Genomic DNA, 13,005 nt, shown 5'->3' on the forward strand with positions numbered 1-13,005 from the left:
TAACCCAGGGGTATATCACAAATATATTCATAATGCAACATTATATTTCATGAAAAAATAGAAGTTCCATCATGGTAATTCAATATTTTCTTGACATTTCATCAGAATTAGTAAATTATTTCTGATAATCTCATTTACATTGCATTGTGTACACTTTGGACTAAATTGTAGGTAAACGGTGATAATTATAATTATCATTATAATTATCATTAGAATAATCATTATCACCTGCATAATTGAACATAGCAAATGAACCCCATCAATGTTTGAGAAGCCTATTTTGCTTGCAATTTATCAGTTGACAAGGTCATATACAACTTTATGAGAAGCTTTACGCAACTCATACAGTTTCACAATGCAATATTGAATAAAAGATGATTTATTATTTCATTTAGACATTAACAGTTTAATATGAAATTAATTTATCCATAGCGTGTTGTGAAAGGTACATGTACAAACATGCATATGTAGTTTTCTGAACATGCCAGAGCTGATTTTCTCACATACTGCACCGAATACATAAATAAAAAAGCACTCACTTATCATCCATATCCTCTGGTTCATCCACTGTCTCTTTCACTGATTTCCCTTCCATCATGGGTTCAACCTCTGGCTCTGGAGTAGGTTGCCAGATGTATGGGGTATAAGGTTGGCGTCGTCGATAGAAGAGGAGGTAGGCAGAACGCGTTACCACGTTCTTCTCTGAGATGGTCGTTACGTGACTGTCGTCAAAGAGTCTCCAGTCTAGAGAGGAAGAATCATAGTATAAGTGATGTATTACTGCAATTATACACACACATATTTGAATAAAATGAATTTATTTTGCATAAATTCAATTCAGTCAGGGTTCTGCACAACATAAAATTCAAATCTTGCAAGTGAATACTGAAAATAATCATTCATGATTGGACAGGAGTTGGAGTGCAAATGTCTGAGAACAAATGCGGAAATATCCCATTTAATTGAGTCAGTGAGTTGTCAAATATCACAAATATAATAATCGTCTTAGTGATTTATTTCCAAGGTAGAAATATTCCTAGAAATGAAGAGTTTAGTTGCAAAAGGGGTTAAGTCCACTTTGGACCATTCCGAAAAAAAAACATGTTTTTTTATTCTTATGAGAAACTAAATTGTCATGATGTACTACCCTATCATGTGAACATAAAATTGGGTATAAAAGAAATCTACCTGTCTTCAATTTTTTCTATATATTAAAAAAAAAATTATCATTGTGGACCTAACCCCTTTTGCAAGTGAGCTCTTCAAATATAAAATTATGCAAGGAATATTTCATTTGTAGATTTTGAAGCATTTACGAACACACTGTCTTGTCCCCTAACTCACCATGTTCATTCTTACTCCAGTCAGCAGTAGAAGCCAGTCTAGCAATGGATGTATAATGTCCTCCTAGAATACCACCATGATGGTTGATGACACCATACAGATCATAGATCAAAGGTTGGCTGTGAGTACCATGGCAGTAAGGAGACAGATCCAAGCCTCTGAATATTTGGAATAAAACAATTTAAATAAACTGAGGATAATATGGAGTCAGTTTTTAAAGAACAAACAACAAAAGAAATCCTCTTCCTTTCTAAGCAATTTGGGTTTTTGCATACAATTAATATTTCAAGACATTGTAAGGAGAAATTTTAAAGGTGATTACATATTTTACTTTCATAACAGTGAGTGTTTCTCAAAATTCAAATGATGGGTATTCCAAATGGAAATCAAACATATGTTAACAAAGGTGCACCATTGAAACTGAACACATCTTACAAAATTGCATCATTGGAGCTGCAAGATGGGGAAACCAAACAAATGTTATCATAAATGCACCATTAATAATGAGGGTATGACACTAAGTTAGTTACCAAACATCATGTAGTTACCTACCTAACTGGGTATTCCACCATCTTGTCTATCTTATCTCTCCATAACATGTTACCAAATGAGAACCGCTTCAATTGAATAATGAGAGTAGAAGGTAATCGCCATAGTAACATCTGCTTTGTTGCTTCTCTATGTTGCTTGCACTTGGGACAATACCTGTGACAAAAAAACAACATGAACATCACAGTAATAACATCATATTGGAGATTACCAATGATTTTTTTTCTTGTTCATACTAAGGGATAAATAAATATAAGGTGAGAGACAGAACCACCTCACCTTGTCACTTCCAAAATTAGTGATACATTTTACACAACACAGTATTAAAGATATGAATCGTTCACACAAACACAAAGTAATAACTACACATGAAAGAACCAATGACCTCATATACTCATGAAGGGATTGATAAATCAAGATCTGTTCATATAACAGGATAAGGATAGGAGCTCTTACCATGCTTCTTCAGGAGACAGCTTTTCAGGCTCTGTGAATAGTTTGAGACATTGGTCCAAGGTGATTTCAGTCTCTTCATAGGATTTTACACCACACACAGACTCATCTTCATTATAGTCCTGAATAGATAACATAAGAAACAGGAGTGTTTTGTTATACATGATTGAATAATTCATTCATTGAAGAAATGGAATGAGAAATCTATCAATATCTGATCCATACTAACATTTATATCTATTGTTATTTTAAAGAAAAGTCATTAAAAAAAAATATTGATAATTGACAAGTGCTTGGTTTATCAAACAATCAAAATCATTATTTCCATTATGAATGACATTAATTTCAAACTTTTACAATTCTCTTTAAAACAGCAAATGTGTTGCGAGAATTTCTAATTTATTTTAAATAGAATAGACTTAATCCATTCTCAAGTCAAACACAATTTTTAAAAAATAAATATTATTTTAAGAAGCTAAATGATGATACAAAGTGTGTTTATCATTAAATTACAATAATGTTAATACTCATTGCAAGAAAATGCCAATTCACTATGTTTGAAGTATGTCTAATAAGGTACCCCTTGAGATAAAGATACAAAAGCACTTATTTCTGATCCTCTGTTTCTCTCTCCCCTTCTTATCTTTATCTTCTGCATCTATTTCTCCATCTCTATCTCTTCCTTTAACTTACCAGTGTTCTTGACTCTACTAAAACATTGTTCTCTTGTTTAGGATCATTTCTCCAATCCATGGCTACACTTATGATACCAGTCAAATCAAGAGGGACATCACCTAAACGAAACCAAAATTACTAGAATAAAATTATAAAATAGGGTAATAATAAGATAGCATGCATCATGGTCAAACTATCATGGACTATCAAGGAATATAATAATACTACTTGTTATCATTATCATTAGCAATATAAAAAACAACACAACCACCACCCCCATCACATCACAATCACCATCACATCACCATCATCATCATCACCATCATCATCATCATCATCACAATCATCATTATCATCATCATAATCATCATCATCATCATCATCGTCATCACAATCATCCATCGTCATCATCATAAATACTACTACAGCTTGTAATCATGAAAACAGCAGGATTACGTTCCTGCAAATCAATTAAAATGTGATAATTTGTTTCTTCACTTCCTGTTCAATATTCTCATCTGCTCACTTTATACTTGTGTACATTCCTCTATCATTTTAAGAATCTTACCTTCATCTTTGAAGCGCTCCTTGCTTGGGATGCTGTTGCCTATGTGATTGACAGGCTTGATGAAAAACAGAGGCATCTTTCTCTCCAAGGTCTGAGGTTGTCCAACCACTGTAGCTGATTAGAAGAAAAAGAAAAGAATCATACAATGGCATGACCTTGAATTATTAATCAAAACATCAATGGTCAAAAAGTACAACTCACAAGTCACATATATTTTTCCAATAACTTTGTTTACTACACACATCTGATAAAGATCCTTTGTATTCCCTCACAAAGTCATACAAGTGTGAAGTAGGTTTTTGAAGAAATCAAACACCTAGTTTGAAAATAAATGCCCTTTGTGGTAACAATCTGAAAATGAGTTCAAACAGAATCAAATACTCAAGTGTTTTAATAGAGGAATAAAAAACATATATGCCAAATGATTCTTGTAATAAAGAAATATTGTCTCGCTTTTATTCATCTGTATTGGTGATATTCCAGGTGGTAATTTCTCACCCTAGATAATTCACAAAGTTAGATTATGCAAATAAACCAGATTTAGATCTCAATGAAATGATAACATTTAACATTGATTTGAAAAGTCGTAAACTCATTGTTTGCTGAAACTACACCAAATTAGCTATAAGTAAAATAAATTAAGCATGGGCCCCATCTTACAAAGAGTTACAATTAATCCAATCAACCACAATTGTATGGAAAACCATCAATCTCATAATTTTTTCTACACGAACTTTGCACAATGTCCTTTGTAAACAAAGAGAAGCACAATAAATTTTAGAGAAAACAATGAATGTAAGAATATTCAGCATGTCTAGAAAATATTTTGAACAAAACATGCAATTTAGCTGTTGACGTTGCTGGCTTTCCATAGTTGTAGATCTGATCAATCGTAACTCTTCATACAACAGGGCCCAGATATCTGGCAACATATTCAAATTGTATGACTCTCAGTATTGATATCATGTACACAGGGGAACACAAGCAAGTTTCAATGCAACCTGAAAATTCAGAATTTTATTTTGCATTGTATACATTATATAACATATCTTCTTCATGTACAAAAGATAAAATATCAACATCGAGGAAGGCCAACAAATTCTTTCCTACCAGTGGCGGCTCCTTCCATATCAGAGAAATGGCCGATAGACTCTTCTCCAGTATCTCCTCCCCCTCCTTCATCTCCTTTTCTCAAAGCCTCATCTCTGTCAGTTGTTCCTTCTATCGATGCATCTCCCATGTCCTTTGAGTGAATGGGGTCTTCAATACCACTGTCATTCATTTTCTCCTTCCCATCCTCTCTATCCTCCATCTCTTCATCATCATCCCTGGTAGGAATTCTTGGTGTGTTCACTGGAGAGGTAGTGGTAGAGGGGGGTGCCAGACCCTGGGAATGAGGGGGTGAATGGGTAGAGGTAGAGGGATGTTCACTCTCATGAGAGCTACTACTAGAGCTGCTACTTATAGAACCTGGTGATTTGAGGGGTGGCACAAACACATTGGTAGAATACCTGGAAGAGAGAAAAAAAAGATGAAAAGAAAAAGTGCCTGGTTAATCCCTCTCATATTAATAATTTGAAAGAAATCTAAGTATTTCCAGGTTTACCTGCAATTCTTTGCAAATGACTTAATTATTGCTAAAATTGTTCTCCTTTACAAATATACAAAATTTGATGTTCTAATAAAATGCAAATGGCAATTGCACATTACTACTTACCATACATGTATCAATAAATGTGAAATGATGAGGATACAAATTCGAACCATGATATTACTGAACCCGGTGTATAAAATGGTTACTATAATAAATATGTAGATAATCATGGCAGTAACCACAAATTAATATATCAATTATCCAAGCAAAGGCTAACCAACAGGTTTAGATTCAACATTATGTTAATACCCAACTCATAAATGACACAAGTGTAAGAAAACCAGTTCAGGGCTCCGTTTCATGTGTTATCACTGATGGATCACAAACTACTTTTTAAAGTTATTAGAATCTTGCTAGTTCACAGGCAATGAAAAAGTTTGTCAACTGATTTTATTAATTGTTATTGATGGCAAGTTTTAAACAAAAGAGATTTGATTCTAGTAGACCCTACCTTGCGTAACATTCCATGAGCTGACAAAGCCTGGCATATGTGGCATGAGATTTAGGTAAACTGATGATGAAAGGACATCCAACAGGTTCTGGAAACCTGCGACAAGAAGTCCTGTGGATGTTCCAATTGCTCTTCTGACAAGCTCTGTAATAGTTGCAAGCAAATGGAAAGTAAAACTGCTATCGCCTACATTGTATTTAAACAAAAGACTTAGATATCAAAGTGGATGCTCAGCTGATTACTTCATTGATTTCTATACAGCAACCAACAAAAAATTTGAGTATGATTTTTAGTCATACTTAATCCTCTATATGAAACACCTCTCAGGTATCATAAAGACAGAGATTGTCTGTAAATGAAAAAGCTATAAACTAGGAAAAGTTGAAACTATAGCAGGCTATCAATATCACTTGTATCTATCACCATTCATGAAATAGGCCTCTTATCAACATCAATATCAGTCTGATTTCAAATTAACTTTTACTAGGATCAATATCATGTAGCTCAGAATTATGCACCCATATCATCAGAATTACATATCTGATGGATTTCCAGTAAAGAAAACTGAAATAATTGCATACCCATTGGAGAGGTGAATTTCAGTCATTATTACTCTCTAAGTAAAACGCCCATCATTGAATATTCAGTACAGAACTTCTCTGTAAAGTACACATTCGGTAATAATTTTTATCATAGAAATAATTGTTCTCCGATGAAAATTAAGATGATACTGATTTATTTGATTTAATGAAATAAAGATGAAGATGATGACAATGACACAAAATGAAATGAATATGAAAATAAAGATGATGCATTGATTTGATTTCATTAAATGAATTGGAATGGTAATGGAATGGAATGATATAAAATGAAATGCAAAACAGAATAAAATACAATAAAAAGTAATCCGATCCAATCTTACTGATCACAGTATGCTGCCCTGTAACACTTGGTGCATCTCTTGAGACTTCTGCTTTTCTCACATGATTTCTTACAGTGTGAACAGTGAAGAAGAGCAGGAGGCATTAACATACGCTGTAGGAGAGATCAGAACAATTCAATCAATATCAATATATCATACAGTTCTTGAAACACATGCCTTTCTATTTTCTAATGCATCTTTTTACAGTATGAACTGTAAAGAAGTGCAGGAGGTGTTAACACAAACAATAGGGGAGATCACAGCACTTAAGTTAATCATATCAATATTATTCTGATCTTCTAAGGATATTTGACAAATCCTATGGAATGACATTTATAATGGAAAGGAATGCACAGATGCAAAAGACAAAGAATCACAATATTTAGCCATTTTGTATAGCTCACACCATGTCATGAAAAAACATTTTGAAGCACTTCCAAAGAATATTTGAATGTAATTACACCAGCTTTACTACAAAGCCAGTAGCAGTATTTCAATATCTGAAGTCACAAAATCATACTGTTTCAAGAATTGAAAATATGATTCATTCTGTCAACAAAGCAATCAATTACCATAGGAAAATTAATTGAAGAGGTAAAATCGAAGACACAAATCTTCACTTACAATGATTAGATTCTATTATTATTTATTACCTGTTCTGCATCTTTCATTTCTAGAGGTACTCTAGTGGACATAGCATCATGGAAGTAAGAAATACAATTATGAGTAAAAGATTTCACACAGGACAATTCTGAGGGCTATGAATATCAAAGCTAACATGAACTATATAAACCTTATTGCAGGACATTCAGTAAAAGGTTATAACAATAATAAAGTAAATAAATAATTTGTGACTATAACATACCTGAATGACTGAAAGCTCTACTACACTCTCTCCTGCTAAGGAAGGTGATAAGACTTCATGTCTGCAAGGAAAAGATTATAGTGAATAGGGTATGGTGAATTCCAATTTGGTTTAATCCCTCAACATTTCCTCTTTTTGCACCTTCCATCATATAAACTTTGTACAATCTAATGTTGTTCAGTTCTGCTGCCGAGGTTTATCACCCCATGTCTGAATGCACCTTCTATGCCTGACAATGCCAACCCATTCATCATTTCAATTCCTTTAACGCTACATACCCTTTTTATCTACTTCCAACACAACAAATCTATCTGGATCAACAGATGAACTGCTAATAGTAAATGGCCCAAATCGCCATTAGATAAAAAGAGGAAAAAGTGAGAAGAGAGGAAAAATATTTCATTATTACCATCATTTCATACAGCCTCATAATTTGAAACTCAATTTCAAAGAAAATTAAATGGTGTGAGTTTTTTAACTTGACAGAAGCCTTAACACATTTTAATACATACAGAAAACATTATATTCTACTATATTTATAAACATTTCACTACTCACACAAAGATAATATCATTGAAGGATACACCCGACATTGTGCTCCTTCTGGAAAAGACTTTCTGGATACAGCTCCGATGGACCTCAAAGACCCTCAAATTGGCAGCATTGACTCCTGCCATCTGACCAACCTGAACGGTCAACTCATGGACAGTAGCATCAGAGCTTAGTGACACTACATACTTGACCGGTCGTTGATGGCAGTCTCGTGAGAAGAAGTAGACAGGGAAGTGACGCTTCTTCTTTGGAAGGGGCATGGACAGGTGCATGAAGGGGTCAAAGGTAATTGATACCTGGGGAAGGAGAACGTAATGGTATGGAATAATAGGAATATGTTTAAATTTTATATAACAGCAGTAGAAGTATATAATATTAGCAAGCCAGAAGCTAAAAACAGTAGATTTAATGTTTTGATGTGCTTATGATGATCATGCTATAGACTTGAAGTGACACTAGCTGGAGAAAGTGTTTTTGCTTTGCTGTTTGATCTTCTATTAATGTATGCTTAAACAAATGTAGGTAAGTCCACATTGCTCATACACATTACTTAAATTGGACCATATTCTGAATGTCTACATGCTTGAGAAAAACTACGGAATTTAGGTAGATCTAGATTTAATTTAAACCTCCTTAGTAGCATCGAACTAAGATGTTTCCGAACATCAAAACATATACTTCTAAAAGCATCTACTTCATTGCAAAACCTTTATCCAAAAATAAACCAACAATAGTTGTCCATGGAGTAATTATTGATTTTTTTTGGGGGGGTATGAATTGTGTTGATATTTCTTCAGACTAACCTTGTTACAATCAGGACAGACAAGTTTGGACTTGTATTGGCCTTGAAACAAATCAACAATGAATGAATCATTTCTTCTCCTGTGTGTCTTCCATGCTTCATCCGCTACAACCTAATGAATTCAACAAGAAAGTGAACAAGGATTTATGACATTCAAGAAACATTTAAGCACTCTGTGGGTTAAAAAAACCCTCGTTTTTAGTATGAAATAATATTCATATAGGTTTCTTTTTATCAACAGTTTAGCTTGCTGCTCTATTTCCAGCTTGGATGCCGACATTCACATAAATCATTCACATGGTTTTATATTAAAGACTATTTGAACATTAAAGATCAGCATATAAATGTACCTTTTTTCAGATTAAGATTTAATCACTTTCTTCATATGTCCAAAATGGTTTAAAATGTCTCAATTAAATCAATATACGCACCTCATCAGGTCTTCCATCAGAATCCACGGTTTGAGTGTAAGGCTTTTTACGAATTCTGTTGATGTCCTGTACAAACAAAAAAGATTTACAATTCATAATAACACCAGTAAAAATATGAAGTTCCAATAATCTAAAGGGTAATAAATAAGCTTTAAAACTTTAATATTTGTATCCTTTCAACAATGAAATCTTCATCTTCATGTTGATATTGATTAATCTATAAAACTTTAAAAAAATCTGAGATGTAAGGTTTCATTTGTGACCTGTGTCTGTTACATTTTGTAAAAATGAAGCCCTGAAAAGTTGCACTCAGAAATACCATCCCAAATTAATTGCAAAGAAATTAAATGAAGATACGAAACAGGTACCTTAAAAGTATATCTACACAAATGTGATTTTTACTTTCTTCTTGGGTTTTATTTTAATATATTAAATACAACACACATCTAAGTTAAGGATTTTTCTTTTTAACAAGACTTTTGTAGTCCCATCAATGTCTTTCAACATTCTACAATACATTTTTGCTACCCTTATACAACAAGGCTTGCACTATTTCCGGAACACACATATTTTTAAACATGTATTTTCTAGTCTGCAATACGTTGCAAAATTATAAATGTGTGTAATTTCAATTAAACAACATAAATTATTTTTCAACCTATCCGGACTATAGCTTGTATAATAACAATGAAGCAAGATATCTGACTAACCTCATGAAGTCCATCAAGAAGAAATGCCATGAATTCCTGTGCATCATGCTGAGCAAACCCCATGAATTGACTGGCTTTGGCTGATATAATGGACTTGAAAAACAAGTCAAAGTATTATATACCATTAATATTCCAGCAATATAATAAATAAGAATATTCTTGCAATAAAATGAGATATTCTAAACATCCTGATTTTCTCATCATTATCATCATCGTCATCATCACATCACCGTCACCACCACCACATGGATAGCTGATAAAAGGGTGCTATAGTGAATCCTAGACGGCAATTCCATAAAATCATCAATCTTTTTGTACGTCCGACCCCCATTTTTCTCAAGTTTTACTTCACTTCATAAACTGACCAAGTCACGGTCATTTGAGAGCATTACAGACTGTCAAAAGAACAAGAAAATTTCACGAAGGTCCCACATATAGGGGGTCGGATGTACATATTTTATGGAATTGCCCTAGAGTTATCATCTTTATTCCTGACCAACAGAAATCTTAATTCTCTTCTGCCAGCCAGGTGATGAAATATTTGTTTTGTGTGTCTAAATAACTGCATGGCGAGTTAATAGCATAATGGGTTACTGTGAAAATGTGTTTTACCTTCAGTTTTGAAGGAGCAATGGATTTATTTTGCCCTCCCCATAGCCTTCTCATCAATACAGCAAATGATAGAACAAGATGACCCCCGCTACCTAGGGGATTGTCTCGATTAATCTCATTCTTGAAGTCGGCTCCTAAAAATAAAAAAAAAGTAAATATCATTTCATTATATGACAGTCATTGCAAAGAAAGTTGAAAATAATACACATATAGAATGGACGCTCTCCATACTACAATTCTCATTTTTCTACTGCAACTGTAGGAATAAATTGTTCCAATTATTGTGAGAAACTTCACTCCAAATACAGCCTATTATATTTTCCATTTACAAGGAACATGATTGTTTCTGCTCCGTATATAATGAACAACTCTGCATATAATGAACAAAATATATATACCATGGCATAATGACTTGGATAAAAGTCTGAATTAGAAAAAATAATAAAAGAATCTGACACAATTTCCTCATATCGAGTTCAATATTTGGAGATACAATAGCTCAGTTGGTAGAGGAGAGATTTTGATATTCAAGGACTTCAAAAGAAGAGATTGTGGTACTGCCCTTCAGTGAGGTATCATTCATCATTAATAAGGCTGATATTCAATTCAATTTGATTAAGTAGAACTTTACTAAGTATTTTTGTGTGGTTAAAAAATTTACTTCAAGTTAATATAAGGTATTTTACTTTGGTATGCCAAATTCATAAGCAAATTCTAAATGAGAATCATCGTGATGTCACACTGACATTGGTGCACCAAAATTGATCATAATTCTCCCCAGCTCATGCCTATACAAGACATCCAACTAAGTCCCCTCTAGAAATAACTTAACATTCATGAATTAAAGATCAAAACTTATCATTTTGTCAATTTTCATTCTTTGTAATATACTTATTTTTCTGAGTAAATTTTGTATTGACAAACAGTACAGTTCCCTTAAATAGAACCTCAGACTGTTGGTTTTCTGTTTGCATGCTGTCAGACATTTACATTAGCACTGTGGATTAAGGCACCTTACCAAAAGTCTGAGCTATTTTTTTCTCTGAAATCATGCTGTGAAGGCAATATGCTTCTTTTCACAAGCTATCTCGTATTGTTCTTGTCTATGCTAAAATGTAAGGATTACCAATGAAAAGTCGCTTGCAGGATTCCTGCTCCAAATACGCGACTTTGATTATTGGTAAGGTGCTCAACAAACCACTAACCACTCACAACACAAGTTCAGACACAAGTATTATATCACTTTACCTAGCATAAAGTCTTTGAGTTCAATTGTATTGGCCAAGACCTGAAGAACACTGTTCATGAAGCAGGTGTTACCAAGATTATCAAGACCACAGTAACCTAGATGAAGTGATGGTGTAGGCTCTACTGGTAGAGATGGAGCCTGCTTTCCTAGACTCAGTGGCGGTACTGTGCAAGTAGGTTTCTGTAAAACAGACTTAAACATAACTTATGGTGGAACAGCAAGTAGGTAAGGAAGTGCATTTTGGCTTATCTACAGAGAGAAAATGGGTCAGATGCATAAAAAGTAGTAATTGCTTTCGTTAGGCTTATGCTTGGCTTCTGCTTGATTCTGTATGCGTAAAAATGAGCGAGTAAATGCTTTTGCTAGTAAGTTCAAGCAATCGCTGACTGCTAGCATTTCCTTGACAATTAAGCCATTGCTAAAAATTGTATGCATAAAGCATAATCTTTGGCTTGGCTAGCTATTACTTGAGCTTGAAGCAATTGCTTGCCAGCAATTGCTACTTTTTAAGCATCTGACCCGATGTTCCATTTAACGAACAATCATACAATTTCATTCAATTTTATGATCTTTGTTTATTCCTCAAGACAAGTGTCTGAAATACATTATAAATCAATGGTTACAACCCTCAAAGATCAAATAATGTTCTATATAAAATTACTTCAACCTATTGTTTTGAGTTAAGACTAAAAGATAAGAGGCATGTTTTGCTTTAGCATTTACTTTCATTACACTACTGCAAAATTGGAGCGAAGTAACGAAAGCTGCAAACAGATATAATAACAAAATGGTAGCACCCATGCGACGGGCTCATACTGTCAAGGGGTCAATAAATTCAAGCAAGAAATTTTACGAATCCTGTTCAGTACTCTATTTCCATAGCTCTACAGGTTTGATAAATGTATCATGTGAAGGTTTTGATATGTAGATCTAGTTACAAAATATATGTCTTTAAGTGGTAGATATTTCAAGTCTTCGGTACACCTTTCTGGAAGAAATTGTGCCAGTGACTGACTGATGCTGCCAGTCACGAGTCAAGTGGTCGATTGGACTCAGCCCTCATTAAAAACTAAGCCAAAGATTTCTCATATCAAGAATGGCAAAAAAGTTGGATTTTTTAGGCAGAAAGCCTTTATGGAAAGACTCCCTCAAGTACACAATCTGTTGA

The 13,005-nt window shown here is 33.8% G+C and overlaps 1 protein-coding gene across 2 annotated transcripts in view; it reads right to left on the reverse strand.

The window, feature by feature from the left end:
- Nucleotides 1-509: 509 nt before the first annotated feature.
- The window catches only part of LOC129257010 (ubiquitin carboxyl-terminal hydrolase 19-like), a 29,948-nt gene continuing 17,452 nt past the window's right edge, over nucleotides 510-13,005 (reverse strand). Inside the window, exons 9-24 of one of the 2 annotated variants that reach the window (XM_054895243.2) lie at nucleotides 11,837-12,017; nucleotides 10,589-10,722; nucleotides 9,977-10,069; nucleotides 9,267-9,332; nucleotides 8,837-8,947; nucleotides 8,040-8,329; nucleotides 7,482-7,542; nucleotides 6,617-6,729; nucleotides 5,695-5,838; nucleotides 4,700-5,100; nucleotides 3,590-3,703; nucleotides 3,040-3,140; nucleotides 2,350-2,468; nucleotides 1,897-2,049; nucleotides 1,345-1,502; nucleotides 510-744 (exon numbers count right to left, since the gene is read on the reverse strand). In XM_054895243.2, the coding sequence (XP_054751218.2) occupies nucleotides 536-744; nucleotides 1,345-1,502; nucleotides 1,897-2,049; nucleotides 2,350-2,468; nucleotides 3,040-3,140; nucleotides 3,590-3,703; nucleotides 4,700-5,100; nucleotides 5,695-5,838; nucleotides 6,617-6,729; nucleotides 7,482-7,542; nucleotides 8,040-8,329; nucleotides 8,837-8,947; nucleotides 9,267-9,332; nucleotides 9,977-10,069; nucleotides 10,589-10,722; nucleotides 11,837-12,017 (2,448 nt within the window). In that variant the 3' untranslated portion in view covers nucleotides 510-535. Of the gene's footprint in view, nucleotides 745-1,344; nucleotides 1,503-1,896; nucleotides 2,050-2,349; nucleotides 2,469-3,039; nucleotides 3,141-3,589; nucleotides 3,704-4,699; nucleotides 5,101-5,694; nucleotides 5,839-6,616; nucleotides 6,730-7,481; nucleotides 7,543-8,039; nucleotides 8,330-8,836; nucleotides 8,948-9,266; nucleotides 9,333-9,976; nucleotides 10,070-10,588; nucleotides 10,723-11,836; nucleotides 12,030-13,005 lie in introns of both variants that reach the window. The other variant, XM_064097359.1, reaches the window with a different exon arrangement.

Source organism: Lytechinus pictus, chromosome 3, assembly GCF_037042905.1.
Source record: "Lytechinus pictus isolate F3 Inbred chromosome 3, Lp3.0, whole genome shotgun sequence".
Taxonomy (NCBI): Eukaryota; Metazoa; Echinodermata; class Echinoidea; order Temnopleuroida; family Toxopneustidae; genus Lytechinus; species Lytechinus pictus.